The 11796-nt window shown below is 38.0% G+C and overlaps 1 protein-coding gene across 1 annotated transcript in view; it reads left to right on the forward strand.

Moving 5' to 3' along the window:
• MGAT3 (beta-1,4-mannosyl-glycoprotein 4-beta-N-acetylglucosaminyltransferase) overlaps positions 1-11594 on the forward strand; it is a 32502-nt gene extending 20908 nt beyond the window's left edge. Inside the window, exon 2 of the mRNA XM_053469501.1 lies at positions 9098-11594. Within this exon, the coding sequence (XP_053325476.1) occupies positions 9099-10613 (1515 nt within the window). The 5' untranslated portion in view covers position 9098 and the 3' untranslated portion in view covers positions 10614-11594. The remainder of the gene's footprint in view (positions 1-9097) is intronic.
• Positions 11595-11796: the final 202 nt, after the last annotated feature.

Genomic DNA, 11796 nt, shown 5'->3' on the forward strand with positions numbered 1-11796 from the left:
TATGAGGTTTTGCCCAATAAGAGATGTAGACCCGATGTGTAAATCTACAGATGGGCTACAGAGCATCAGTGTAAAGGTAATGAAATAATGTGAAGTGGGCACCTGTGCTGGATCTCCAGACGTTATATGCGTTTTTAATGCATAGGATAGCTGGGTGGTCCCTTTAAATTTACATTGTGTCTCCCTTCCAAAGTCATTTGGGGTTTCTGCAATATCCCCATATGTGTTTGCCTTCCCACCACCTATTTTCAGTGCATGATATACTTACTGTCAGTCGGCTCCAACACTTGTTTGTAGAGAGCTCTGGGCAGGGATCTTATGAGTCCCCTCTACAAGCAAACAATCAGGGTGACATTATTCACAGAACTTTCTTATATTAACCGGCTTCTAAATGATGTCATACGCTTTCTAATAATAACAAAGCAATAGAAAAAAAGGGCACACTACTCACCATGTTTTCTTTTTTATTATTATTATACTACACAACTTCAGTGTCAAAATATCTGAATGAATTGAATGGCAAATTCACCATAATTACTTATGATAAAAGTAGTGATAATTATTGTGTCCGTCTACATAAAACCCAACATTTCAGATAGCCTTGTTGCCAGGTGCGGTTTTAAAGAAACTTTTTATTTGGCTTGTTGATAACTTTTAATAACTTTATAGGGCTGTAGAATATTGTGATATCACCCATTCCAAGCAAATATTCTGAGCTCCTAGAAAAGAGGGGTATAAGAAGAAGAAATGAGGGTCCCTTTAAGAGTTACCATTCTGTGGTATGTCTCTGTATACCGTGTATACTCTGTGTGATAAACACTAACACCACAGTATATTTTAAACTCAGGGCCGGCCCAAGACTTAATGCTACCTGGGGCGAAGTTTAAAATGCCGCCCCCCCCGCCGACGCCGGGGGGCGGCATTTTAAACTTCTCCAACACCATTATCTACCCTAACCCCCCCCCGGTACTTACCCTTTAACAGTCCTGCGGCGAGTCTCCCTGCTCTGCCACGGTGCCGGCTTGTAATGCTGAGCGCCGTAAATTGACGTCACTTCCGGCGCTCAGCATTACAAGCCGGCACCGTGGCAGAGCACCGCTTAAAAAAAAAGCGCTTGGGGCGGCAAAGTGCCGCCCCTTCAAAAGTGCCGCCTGGGGCAATTGCCCCAGTCGGCTCCATTGTAGGGCTGGACCTGTTTAAACTAAAGCTTACATTAGTTGCTTTTTTTTCCCTGGAATTTCCCCCTACTGTCTGAAGGGTCTGTTTCACTATCCGATGCAAGATCAACCCTCTCACCAATATAGCTGTTCTTGAAAAAACAATTTGATTACATTTTAGATAGAAATTTTAGTTTGTACTTCTTTATGAAAAAAGTGCAGAACCCACAAAGGCATTCTGTATCCAGATCCATGTGTTTCGGTGTTTTTCCCTTCATTATTTTTAGCCTTAAAATGGGCAAACTTTGTAATACGCTTTTTTAACTATTAAAAGTGGGTACAGAATCTAAAAGCAACGTACTTTGGTTCTTTATCTGGATGCCTTTCCTAAAATGAGTATAATTTTTAAAAAAGCTTAATTAAATGAACTTTAATATATTCCATATTTTGTTTATACATTAATTTTAAAGTGATACTAGTTTTGGATCAATCTGTGTAACTTGGTCAATTTTATGTATTACTTCTATGGCTGATCTTGGTTTAAATGTGCAAAAAATCATACATGATTAATGTCATATTATCTAATACCTAACCTATTTTGATCAGCTTGGTTGTTATAAGCGTCGGAACCTTTAAACCTTTAGTTTATCTGGTTGCCTTTTGAACCCTTTTGAGGCTATACAACGTTTTACTTGCCAAAGTCCTTATCCATTGTAAAATGTAAGGATATTTTTTTTCCTCCTGTCTGTCATTACGTTTTAAGCAACTAAAAACAAACTAGTTTGCTGTCATACTTCTGAAAATGAACAAAACTGCCCTGATGACAGAAATTCTCGTGTGTGGAACAGTACATTTAGAAAGAATTTTCTAGAGGAAAAAAAACATATTGCACGGCATTTTGGAGTCAAACTGGGAGCTAGATATACAGCAGATACGTCTTAGGTATGTATAATCCACACATTTGAATTGCTATATTCTTGTTTAAAAGATGTATGTACAGCAAAACAAGGGTAAGTGTACATTAGTGTATGGTTTAGAATGAACAGGAAAAGTGTATCTAAACTAGACTTTATCTTACTTAGTTACTCAAAACACTTGGATGGGTAGAAGGTTGCAGTACACAACTGAGGTGCAAGTCTAGGCATGGGGGGAAAACAATTATTCATGGTGCAAATGTTTTTTCAGGACACCATTCTATGTTATGTTCTGTAAATATATTTGCATATACATTGAAAGAACCCTCTGTATTGGATCAAGTTTGGCATGGCCAGTTTTTTTATTTTTTTTTTATTTTTTATTATTTGTGGAATGCCAGATAGATACAAGTCATCATTAATCTCTCCTTTTGCCACATGAATGAATGTATTTTTCTTGTACTTGCATCATCATGAAGTCTATTTCAAAAGACTGTAACAGGAAACAAAGAATGAGAACTATATTGTGACAGAGTGGTCAGTGATTCAACTCCCAGGGCACGTAGTCAAGTAACATGCTACTCTTTCCTACATGTTTAGTAAATGTAGCTTTGTAGTTTCTTTACTGAGAGGCTGATAGAGAGGTGGTAGAGTCTAAACCGTGAGGGAATTGTGATACATTGTTGAAAAGGTGGACCCCAGAAGACAAGCACATATTTCATATGGGGTGCCACTTTTACCCTCTATCCTCTTACAAGAATGTTTTAAATATATAAAAATGATGCACTGAATGTAATGAAATGCTTCCCTCACACTGCTTACTTACTTTTATGCTGCACAATTGCTTTATAGAGCTGCAACCCTTCCAGTGCCAGATTGCATTAAAATGAAATCTGACACAGTAAAACACTGCCCAGCATTAAAGGAAACGCTTCCCTTGTATTGCAGGGCAGATGTCATATGTTTGGTCAACACCACTGATCTGGAAGTCAAAGGTGCTTACAGGTCAGTTGCTGTCAGTTAGCTTTGCAGCTTGATGGCTTTCAGAGTCATTCATATTTGTAATAACTGTAACAGGAACCAGAAGTCTAGCTGGACTTTTCTGGCTGCTGCTACCATCATCCTCACACAACTCTTAGATCTAGCCACACCGAACACTATAACTATTCACTAACAGTACTCCATTACATTATCTCCTAACCCTTTACCTTTAGATATATTCACTAGGGTGCTTTGTTAATCATTTATGTGCAAGCTGGTTTTATACACAATTTTTTGTGAAAAAAAGGCTGCAAACCTCCAAATCTTGTGTTCCCATTTGTCTTATTGTTGCAGTTGGTCACCTAGAAAGGCCAGCAGAACATCTTAAAAGATAACAAAAATAGGAAACTTTATAGTTTATAGACTGTAATGAAGAGAAAGAGTGTTAAACACTGTGTGGAGCTTATTACTCTATATGATACATTGTGGTAGATGTAGAAGTCATAACTTCTAAAGGCTCCCTCCTTAAACAACTGATGTCAAAGTGAATATATGTTGTACTTGGTTTAATCATTACACTGTTGTCAATGACCTAATACCAGCACATGCTGCATCAGCTTATACGTAACCTATGTTCTGTTATTAAACTGAGTATTTTTGCATTTTTTTAAGTCTGGCAATAAAGCTACTCCGTGATCCGCTGTCTCCTAAATGCTTCTGTTATAGGAGATATTTGCTCGATTATAAAACGACCCTGATTATAAGACGACCCCCCAAATCTGAATATTAATTTAGGAAAAAAAAGAAAAAGCCTGAATATAAGACGACCCTATAGGAAAAAAGTTTTACCAGTAAATGTTAATTCATGTAAACAATTTTTTTTAATAAAAGCTATGATTGAGAAAAATATTTTGGTTTTATTTCCTTCTATTTTCCAACTTGCCCCCCCAGTTATGCACATCTGCCCCAGAAATGCCTTATACCCCCTATATGCCACTGTGCCCCATGAAATGCCTTTTAACCCTCTAAACTACCAAAATAGATCAACATCCTAGACAAATAGGTTGTTTTCTAAATCAGAACAAGTTACTTAATCTATTTTGGATATTTTTTCCAATTTGCAGAAATATATTTTTTTCTAAATGGTGAAAAATATATATATTTTTAAATGTGTTTAGAAAAATGTTTTTCATACAAAGTAATGTGTTACATATATGAATATATAAAGAAAAGCCCCATTTGTGTTATAATAATATATAATTTGTGTGGGTACAGGTATTCAGAAGGAATGAAATTACAGTGACACTGATACATGGTAAAAACATGTAAATTGTTCTTGCCCTGTAATGTAAAATAGTCCTGGTCCTGATGGGGTTAAGCAGTGATTCATCAACGTATAAGTAATCAGTTTTACTCACAGGTCCTAGCCATTAATCATTATGTGATAGGCCCTGTAGTCATATTACAGTTTAATTCAAATAACTGTACTTCCAATGTTTTTCCTTCAAGATGCACAATAAGATTAACATTATTACGTAAAGAAAGATAGTCTACGTGTCTAAATGTCTGAAACAGTGAATGCTGTTAAAACACAACTGTTACCGTGGAAATGTAATATTTTATAATACTGTGATAAAGCAGGACAAGGTTGTCCTTCAGTGCACGTTGCAGACCATGCTTTACAAGTTCTTCTAATAGCCCTGGAACAGAGAACATCCAAGAATGGTATCTTCCAACCTAAAAATACAAAACCTGAGCTTCAGAAAAGCATATTTTTCTGTTCAGGAAGGAAGTTGGGGATTAGAATTTGACAGCAGATAAAAACCATTTGCCCCATCTAGTCTGCGGTTCTATTTCTGCTGTAACGGCACCTTGTGTATTTGTTAGAAACATCATGTATAACTTATTTTTAGTGGTGCTAATTAAATGGGCCCTGTGGCAATGGTATGGTATGACCTAGGTTGATTAGACCTATGCCAAGACCAGGAGGAGTATTGTCTGTGATCAAATTAATATGGTTTTAAACGTCATTCTAAATTGCAAGCATTTGGATAAAATGTATACATGCATCAAACTGTGTTTATGTTGGAAGTCTTGGATTATAAGGCTTTTCGTCTCCAGTGACTGTTGGAAGTTCTTCAGGAAGTCCGAGTTGAGTCTTCTCTGGACCCAAACCTGGTCCTTTAAATGTTACAGATGTGTTTATTGGATGTGTCAAACCATATACAATGCTTTCTTTTACTGTCACAAATGTTCCAAACATTCTGTCCCAATTTAGAAGAGCCCCCCATAATTTACAATGCAGTATGGATTTCTGTCGTGATGGACTCTTTGATGACCTGGAGTACTGAGAATGTATTCCAACGGTCCTAGATTTATTAACCCGGTGTGTATCCAGAACCTGTAAAGGAGGTTGAATTGAAGATACAACAACAACAACAACAACAAGTATTTATATAGCGCTTTTCTCCCAATAGGACTCAAAGCACTTTACAGGTATATGAATACGAGAAAGAGTGAATTATCTGAAGGATTGGGAGAAAAGATGGGTTTTAAGTCTTTTTTTAAAGTCTCTAAAGATGGAGCCTCTCTGACAGTGGTAGAGAGTTCCAGAATGTGGGAGCAGCATGGCAGAATGCATTGGAGCCGGATTTTGTGCGCACTTTGGGTAATGAGAGAAGAGACATATGTGTGGATCGGAGGGGGCGAGCAGGGATGTAGGGTAAGCGGCAAACACTGATGGGGGAATAAATAATGGCATTGGCAAACAGAAAATACAAGATAAATATTTTTGAATATGTATATTGGGGCTGTGGTTAGGTTGTAATCTTCAGAGCTGTGATGTGTTTGATGGCCTGCCCCATATTATGTTAGCCTTGCGGGCCATGTGATGAAACCAGAAGTATCTAAAGTCTACACCAAGAACATGAACCACAAAACCCATGGAGATTCCATATGCAGATATAACTGGTGATCTCAATGGAAACAACACAGACGGGAATCTGGGCACCATTTTATTATTTACCACAAGGCAGTATGATTAAGAGTGGGGTTGTTTGTTTAGTAGCCTCACCTCTGCTGTAACAGAGTTTGGGGCATTTTCTCCTGTTTTGTCTACCTGATTTCAGTGGAAATACAACCTTAATGATAGCATTTTTATTTATCTATGCAAAAACAAATATTCGGCAGTTGAATTGCATGGTAGTTTCACTATCGCTCTTTCCCAATGTTTATATAAACATGCGATATTGCAGACCTGTGCCAAATCAAACAAAATGTCCAAATATTGCTCTTGAGCAAACAGTTTTTATGATACAATATAAAGTATGTAGCATGTAACAATATGGAGAATGTTCAAGAAAATATTTTTCGAAAGGACCATTTTTAATCGATTGGAGACTTGTAGATTACATTTTGGACATTTGAAATGGCATATGTCCATGTCAGAGCCTGGTGAGATTACACATGCAGAATGACCCTTTCAATTGTGCACGTACTCAAAGCATAATGAAGAAAGGCTTGGACCTTTATAAATATTTACAATCCCTGAATAACATTTTGTGTATTGTGGCCTAAACAACAGAAAGTGGACACTTTTGAAAAGTATATATTTCAAATGAATCCTGTTTATAAGCTTTTAAAGGGAACCTTCATTGCCGCTAGGAAGCTATATTTCAAAATCCTCTTGGACTTCCTGTTTCTGATGTGTACAGTTATCTAGACACTTTTTATACATGACAACAAGAGGCACAATTGCAACTTTTTATTCTCACTGAATCAGTAGTACAGGCAATTGTAAAGGCAGAGTGTCAGAGCAAAATAAAATATTTTATAAAATTGATCATATTTGTAATTTTTTTTCACGCGCTAACCATAAATATATAGGTAAAAACAACCACTGCAGAACAATCAAGATCATTTTTTTTAAATCCAATTAATTACAGCGGTATTAAGTGGCATATATGTTTCATCTGGGGGATTAAGGGGTTAAACAGTTTCCATGGTGCTTTGCTGTATTTTTTTTTTTTTTGGAAAGCTTGTCAGAAGGCTCACCTATCTGGTGTATACAGATTAACTTGTTTCAAAATGTTTTGAAGTAAATGGCTTGAATCACGTTCCGTATCTCTCTATTAAATGCTCCTCAAAGATTAATTGATTTCTTAATGCTTTCAGCATTGCCCTGTAATGCCTTATCCCTGCCCTTGGAAAAAGTTAAGTGGAGAACACACTGGGGGTTATGGAAAATGTATCCTGCAGGGTTACGTCAAAATCTATTTTATCTTTTTTAAGGCTATATATATATATATATATATATATATATATATATATATATATATGATTTATGATGATTTGAAGCACAGAACATGTAGCATTAAATGAATTTAGGCTAGTCGACTGGATATATATATGCTTTAAATGTATTTCCTTTTGATGGCTCAGCAACTGTTCTGTTGTTGCAAAATCCACTTGCAAAGCTGGGTTTTCTTACCATTGCTGTACTACTGACTCACCCAGTAAGTGGTTTGCAATTCCACTGCACACATGTAGATTACTCCGTTTAATCAATCCCACTTCCCCAGGTAGCTGGGCTCTGATGTGTTGAGGAATTATTGTGTTAATTTGCCCCCTTTCACCTGCATCATTTTTGAATATCATGTTTGTGGCTCAGGGAAACCGTGTCACACTTTTGGCCAGCGAGAGGTAATATTTTGTTTACGAGCTTCTGGTATTTGAGCAATTTGTAAAGTTTATGGAGGCCTGCCCAGTTCGTGTTTGCATGTGAAGATCTTTAACTTGTTGTGTAACTGTGATGTGTTTGTGTAGTTGAGCAATTTTACATAGTGGGGTTTATTCACCAAATAGTGAGTCATGGGCAAGTTGTGTACCCCAAGATGTACTGCATTTCATATATAATTGCTGTATTAGTTGGTGGTTCCTTCTTTATTTCATGTATTACTTATTCTTTATCTCAGTATATTGGTTCTCCAAGTGTGAATGAGAGAAAAAAATGTTCTTCCAAGGGGGACAGGGGAGCAACTACACTTCTTTTGGGCTTCTACTTTTATCTAGACATAAAATTGTCTATTCACTCAAGGGAGAGTTGTCAGATTAGTTCTACAGCCCTAGTGTACTGCTCCTGCAAGAATTGCTTGGCTGGCCCTGAATAATGTATAGTTAATTTTTTTTAGTCTCATCCCCCATTGACTTATACACTATACAGGGCTAATACACCTTACTAGAGAAACCTGACAGTTTTTGTCATTCATAATTCGTCAACCAAAATTGTCTTGCCAGTTCTCCCTTTAATGAATAATCCCAACTGTTTCACAAATATCCAATAAATATTGAACCTACAATAGTGTGTTAAGGTTCTTAAGAGCTTCAGGAAAGGGCTTTTAAACTATGAAGCTCTTTTTTGGTGTGCGGTGGATAGGCATAGCCCGTGAACATTTTGCTTTGGGGCTGACATATTTTTGGCATGGACACGGATTGTTCCAAGGTTGAATATTGCCAGCCCTACCCAATTTATGTAGATTTTAGTTGCTAGTGTTTTACAATAGCTGGAAACTGTAGTTCCCATGATCTTTAGCTAACTTTACAGATGGTTTAGGTTAGACTGTTTTATGAATATAATGTCAGGGGATATTTCCATGCATATAAAAGAACAGTAAATGCTTGAAAATGTTTACAGTGGTTTTACACTATGTATGGTATTAGGACAGTGACAATGGCCAGATTTTTCTCATCAGACAACACATTACGTATCTTTGGTACTGATTTAGTTTAAAATAGAGTTTGTCTGTAGAATGTTACACTTGTCTGTTCAGTAATTGCAGCGCCATACTGTTGGTAATCTGTGAAACAGACAGAGGATATTTTTACCCCAAATGAACATGAACTAAGCAAGGAGCTTTAGGTCCTCCTCTAAATATTGAATATAACTGTTTTATTATTCATTATTTGAAAATTACATTTCAATCAATCTCAGTACATGATTTCATGTATGTTAATACTCTTTGTTTTTTGTTTGTTTTTTATGAACAGGATGAAGATGAGGTGGCACAAGATGTTCCTGCTGCTTTGCATGGCTGGACTGTGTGTAATCTCAGTTCTCCACTTCTTGAAGGCCCTGTCCTATGTCTCACTGTCTCGGGAATTGGTGTCTTTAAGCCCCAACCTTATCTCTGGCTTCTTCTGGGAGTCTCGCCCTTTGATACCACAGCTTGTGCTGAGGGATGAGGATGGTACTCAGATCCTGCGTACTCCTGCCTATTATCGTCCACCTCATCATAACCATCACCTGCCAAATCCACTTCCTTCAGGACAAGGTGAACACCATAACATAGATGACATACATTTGACCGAGTTTGTATTGGAAGAAGACACAACAGAGTATTTTGTGCGCACCAAATCTGGTGGTGTATGTTTTAAACCAGGTACAAAATCCCTGGACCGCTCACCTTCAGAAAAACCAGAACGCACTTCTCCACGAAGGACAGGCGTTGTACGAGGTCAACAGATGCAACAAACACAGTGGCGCAGGAAGTGGGTTGAATGCGTATGTTTGCCAGGCTGGCACGGGCCCAGCTGTGGGGTGCCAACTGTTGTCCAACATTCCAACCTACCCACTAAGGACAGGTTGACACCTCGTCAGAAACCACGGCGTGTAATCAATGCTATCAATATCAACCATGAGTTTGATCTCCTGGAGGCACGATTCCACGAGCTGGCAGGAGTTGTTGACGTCTTCCTAGTGTGTGAATCAAATTTTACTGCATATGGGGAATCAAGGCCACTTTTATTTCGTCAGATGCTTCTTAATGGCACTTTTGATTACATCAAATCTAAGGTGGTCTATGTTTTCTTAAACCACTTTCCAGAGGGAGGTAAACAAGATGGGTGGATTGCAGATGACTACCTACGAACATTCCTCACCAGAAATGGAGTTGGACGTTTACGAAATCTTCGAGATGATGATCTCTTCATCATTGATGATGCGGATGAAATACCAAGCAGAGAGGGGGTTTTATTCCTCAAGTTGTATGATGGTTGGACGGAGCCCTTTGCTTTCCATATGCGCAAGTCACTATATGGCTTTTTTTGGAAGCAGCCAGGGACACTGGAGGTGATATCCGGCTGCACTATTGGAATGCTTCGAACAGTGTATGGCACTGATGGCATTCGTTTGCGCAGGCGGGAGTACTACACTATGCCCAACTTCCGTCAGTATGAGAATAAAACTGGCCACATCCTGGTGCAGTGGTCATTGGGAAGCCCATTACACTTTGCTGGCTGGCACTGCTCTTGGTGTTTTACACCCGAGGGAATATACTTTAAATTAATCTCAGCACAAAATGGTGATTTTCCAAGGTGGGGAGACTATGAAGACAAAAGGGATCTAAATTACATTCGGTGGCTTATAAAGACTGGGGGTTGGTTTGATGGGACCAAGCAAGAGTATCCACCTGCAGACCCCCACGAGCATATGTATGCACCTAAATATATCCAGGAAAACACTCAACGCTATAGCTACTTACTTAAAAATCCTTATAGCAGCTGAGTTGGTTGGAACTTTGCAACTGCTGGTAACGGTACGATTATCTTCACCCACTGGGTTTTTTTTTCTGTCTTTTTTGTTTCATCATCACTGCAAAGGAAATTTGCCACTAACTGGAGATTAAGGTGACTCGGCAGGTTATGTAAAGTTGTTGAGCTGCACTGATTTCCTGCCAGTTTTCTATGTTAAAGTAGTTACTGGTGGTGTTTTTCATCGTGCACCAAAGGGGAGGTATTTCAGCAGTAATATTAAAAACCAAACAATGACTTTCTTAGTACAGTAACTGTCGCTGTAGTAAGCACCATGGCATGTTCTTGTGCCTTGGCCATTAACTTATTTGCCTCCAATGCATTGCAGAAGCTCATCAATGGGATGATTAATGATCATGCTGCAGGTTAGAGCAATATTGAATATGAATATGCAAATTTGCTTTAACATCAGCTGTAGAATAACATATTACTAAACAAATATATGATTATTCTAACGTATACCTGGTTACCCTTGAGTAGAATGAATAAGTAAATTCACAAAAATACTGTGTCTTTTCAAGCACACACAAACGTATAGACTAGCATGATCAGTTGGGGCAGAGTTGCTCTGCTTCTTTAACCCTTTGAGTGTTAGAGATCGGAGCAATATTCATTAAATGAACAATAGTGCCTAAAAGTAGCTTGGAGTTTGTAATTAAAGGCCAAAGTTAATGCATAGTGAATACCTATGTCATACAGTTACAGCTATGAAAATGTCCAGTGTGCCCTATGGCCAGTTAGATTCACTCCTAGGTGTCACAAGTGAGAATTTTTTTTACAGAATGTTTTCCACAGTGCTCTATTATCAGTTTCCACGCAGGACTTCTCTCCTTAGAGCGAAAACTCCACAGATAGAATTTACCATCTGATTTAAAAAAAGTGTGTTTGTTGCATATAAGGCTGTGGCTATAGCATGAGATCTGCATTCTTCCTAATAAATGATTTAGTCTGCTGAGATTTGAACTCACTTAATACCTCCATTGTCATTAATGCTGAAACTTTGGTCTGGAATACAAGACCAAATTACCATTGGCATTGCATTTACGTTTTGCCACCTGCAACAGTGCATTGCCGTTCTCAAGGTATTCACTTAAAAGATAAGCAGAGGTGTAATGAAGATGTATTGCACTTTTCTTGGAATTTTTTATTCTTCTTTT

The sequence above is a fragment of the Spea bombifrons genome, chromosome 6 (assembly GCF_027358695.1).
Source record: "Spea bombifrons isolate aSpeBom1 chromosome 6, aSpeBom1.2.pri, whole genome shotgun sequence".
Taxonomy (NCBI): Eukaryota; Metazoa; Chordata; class Amphibia; order Anura; family Pelobatidae; genus Spea; species Spea bombifrons.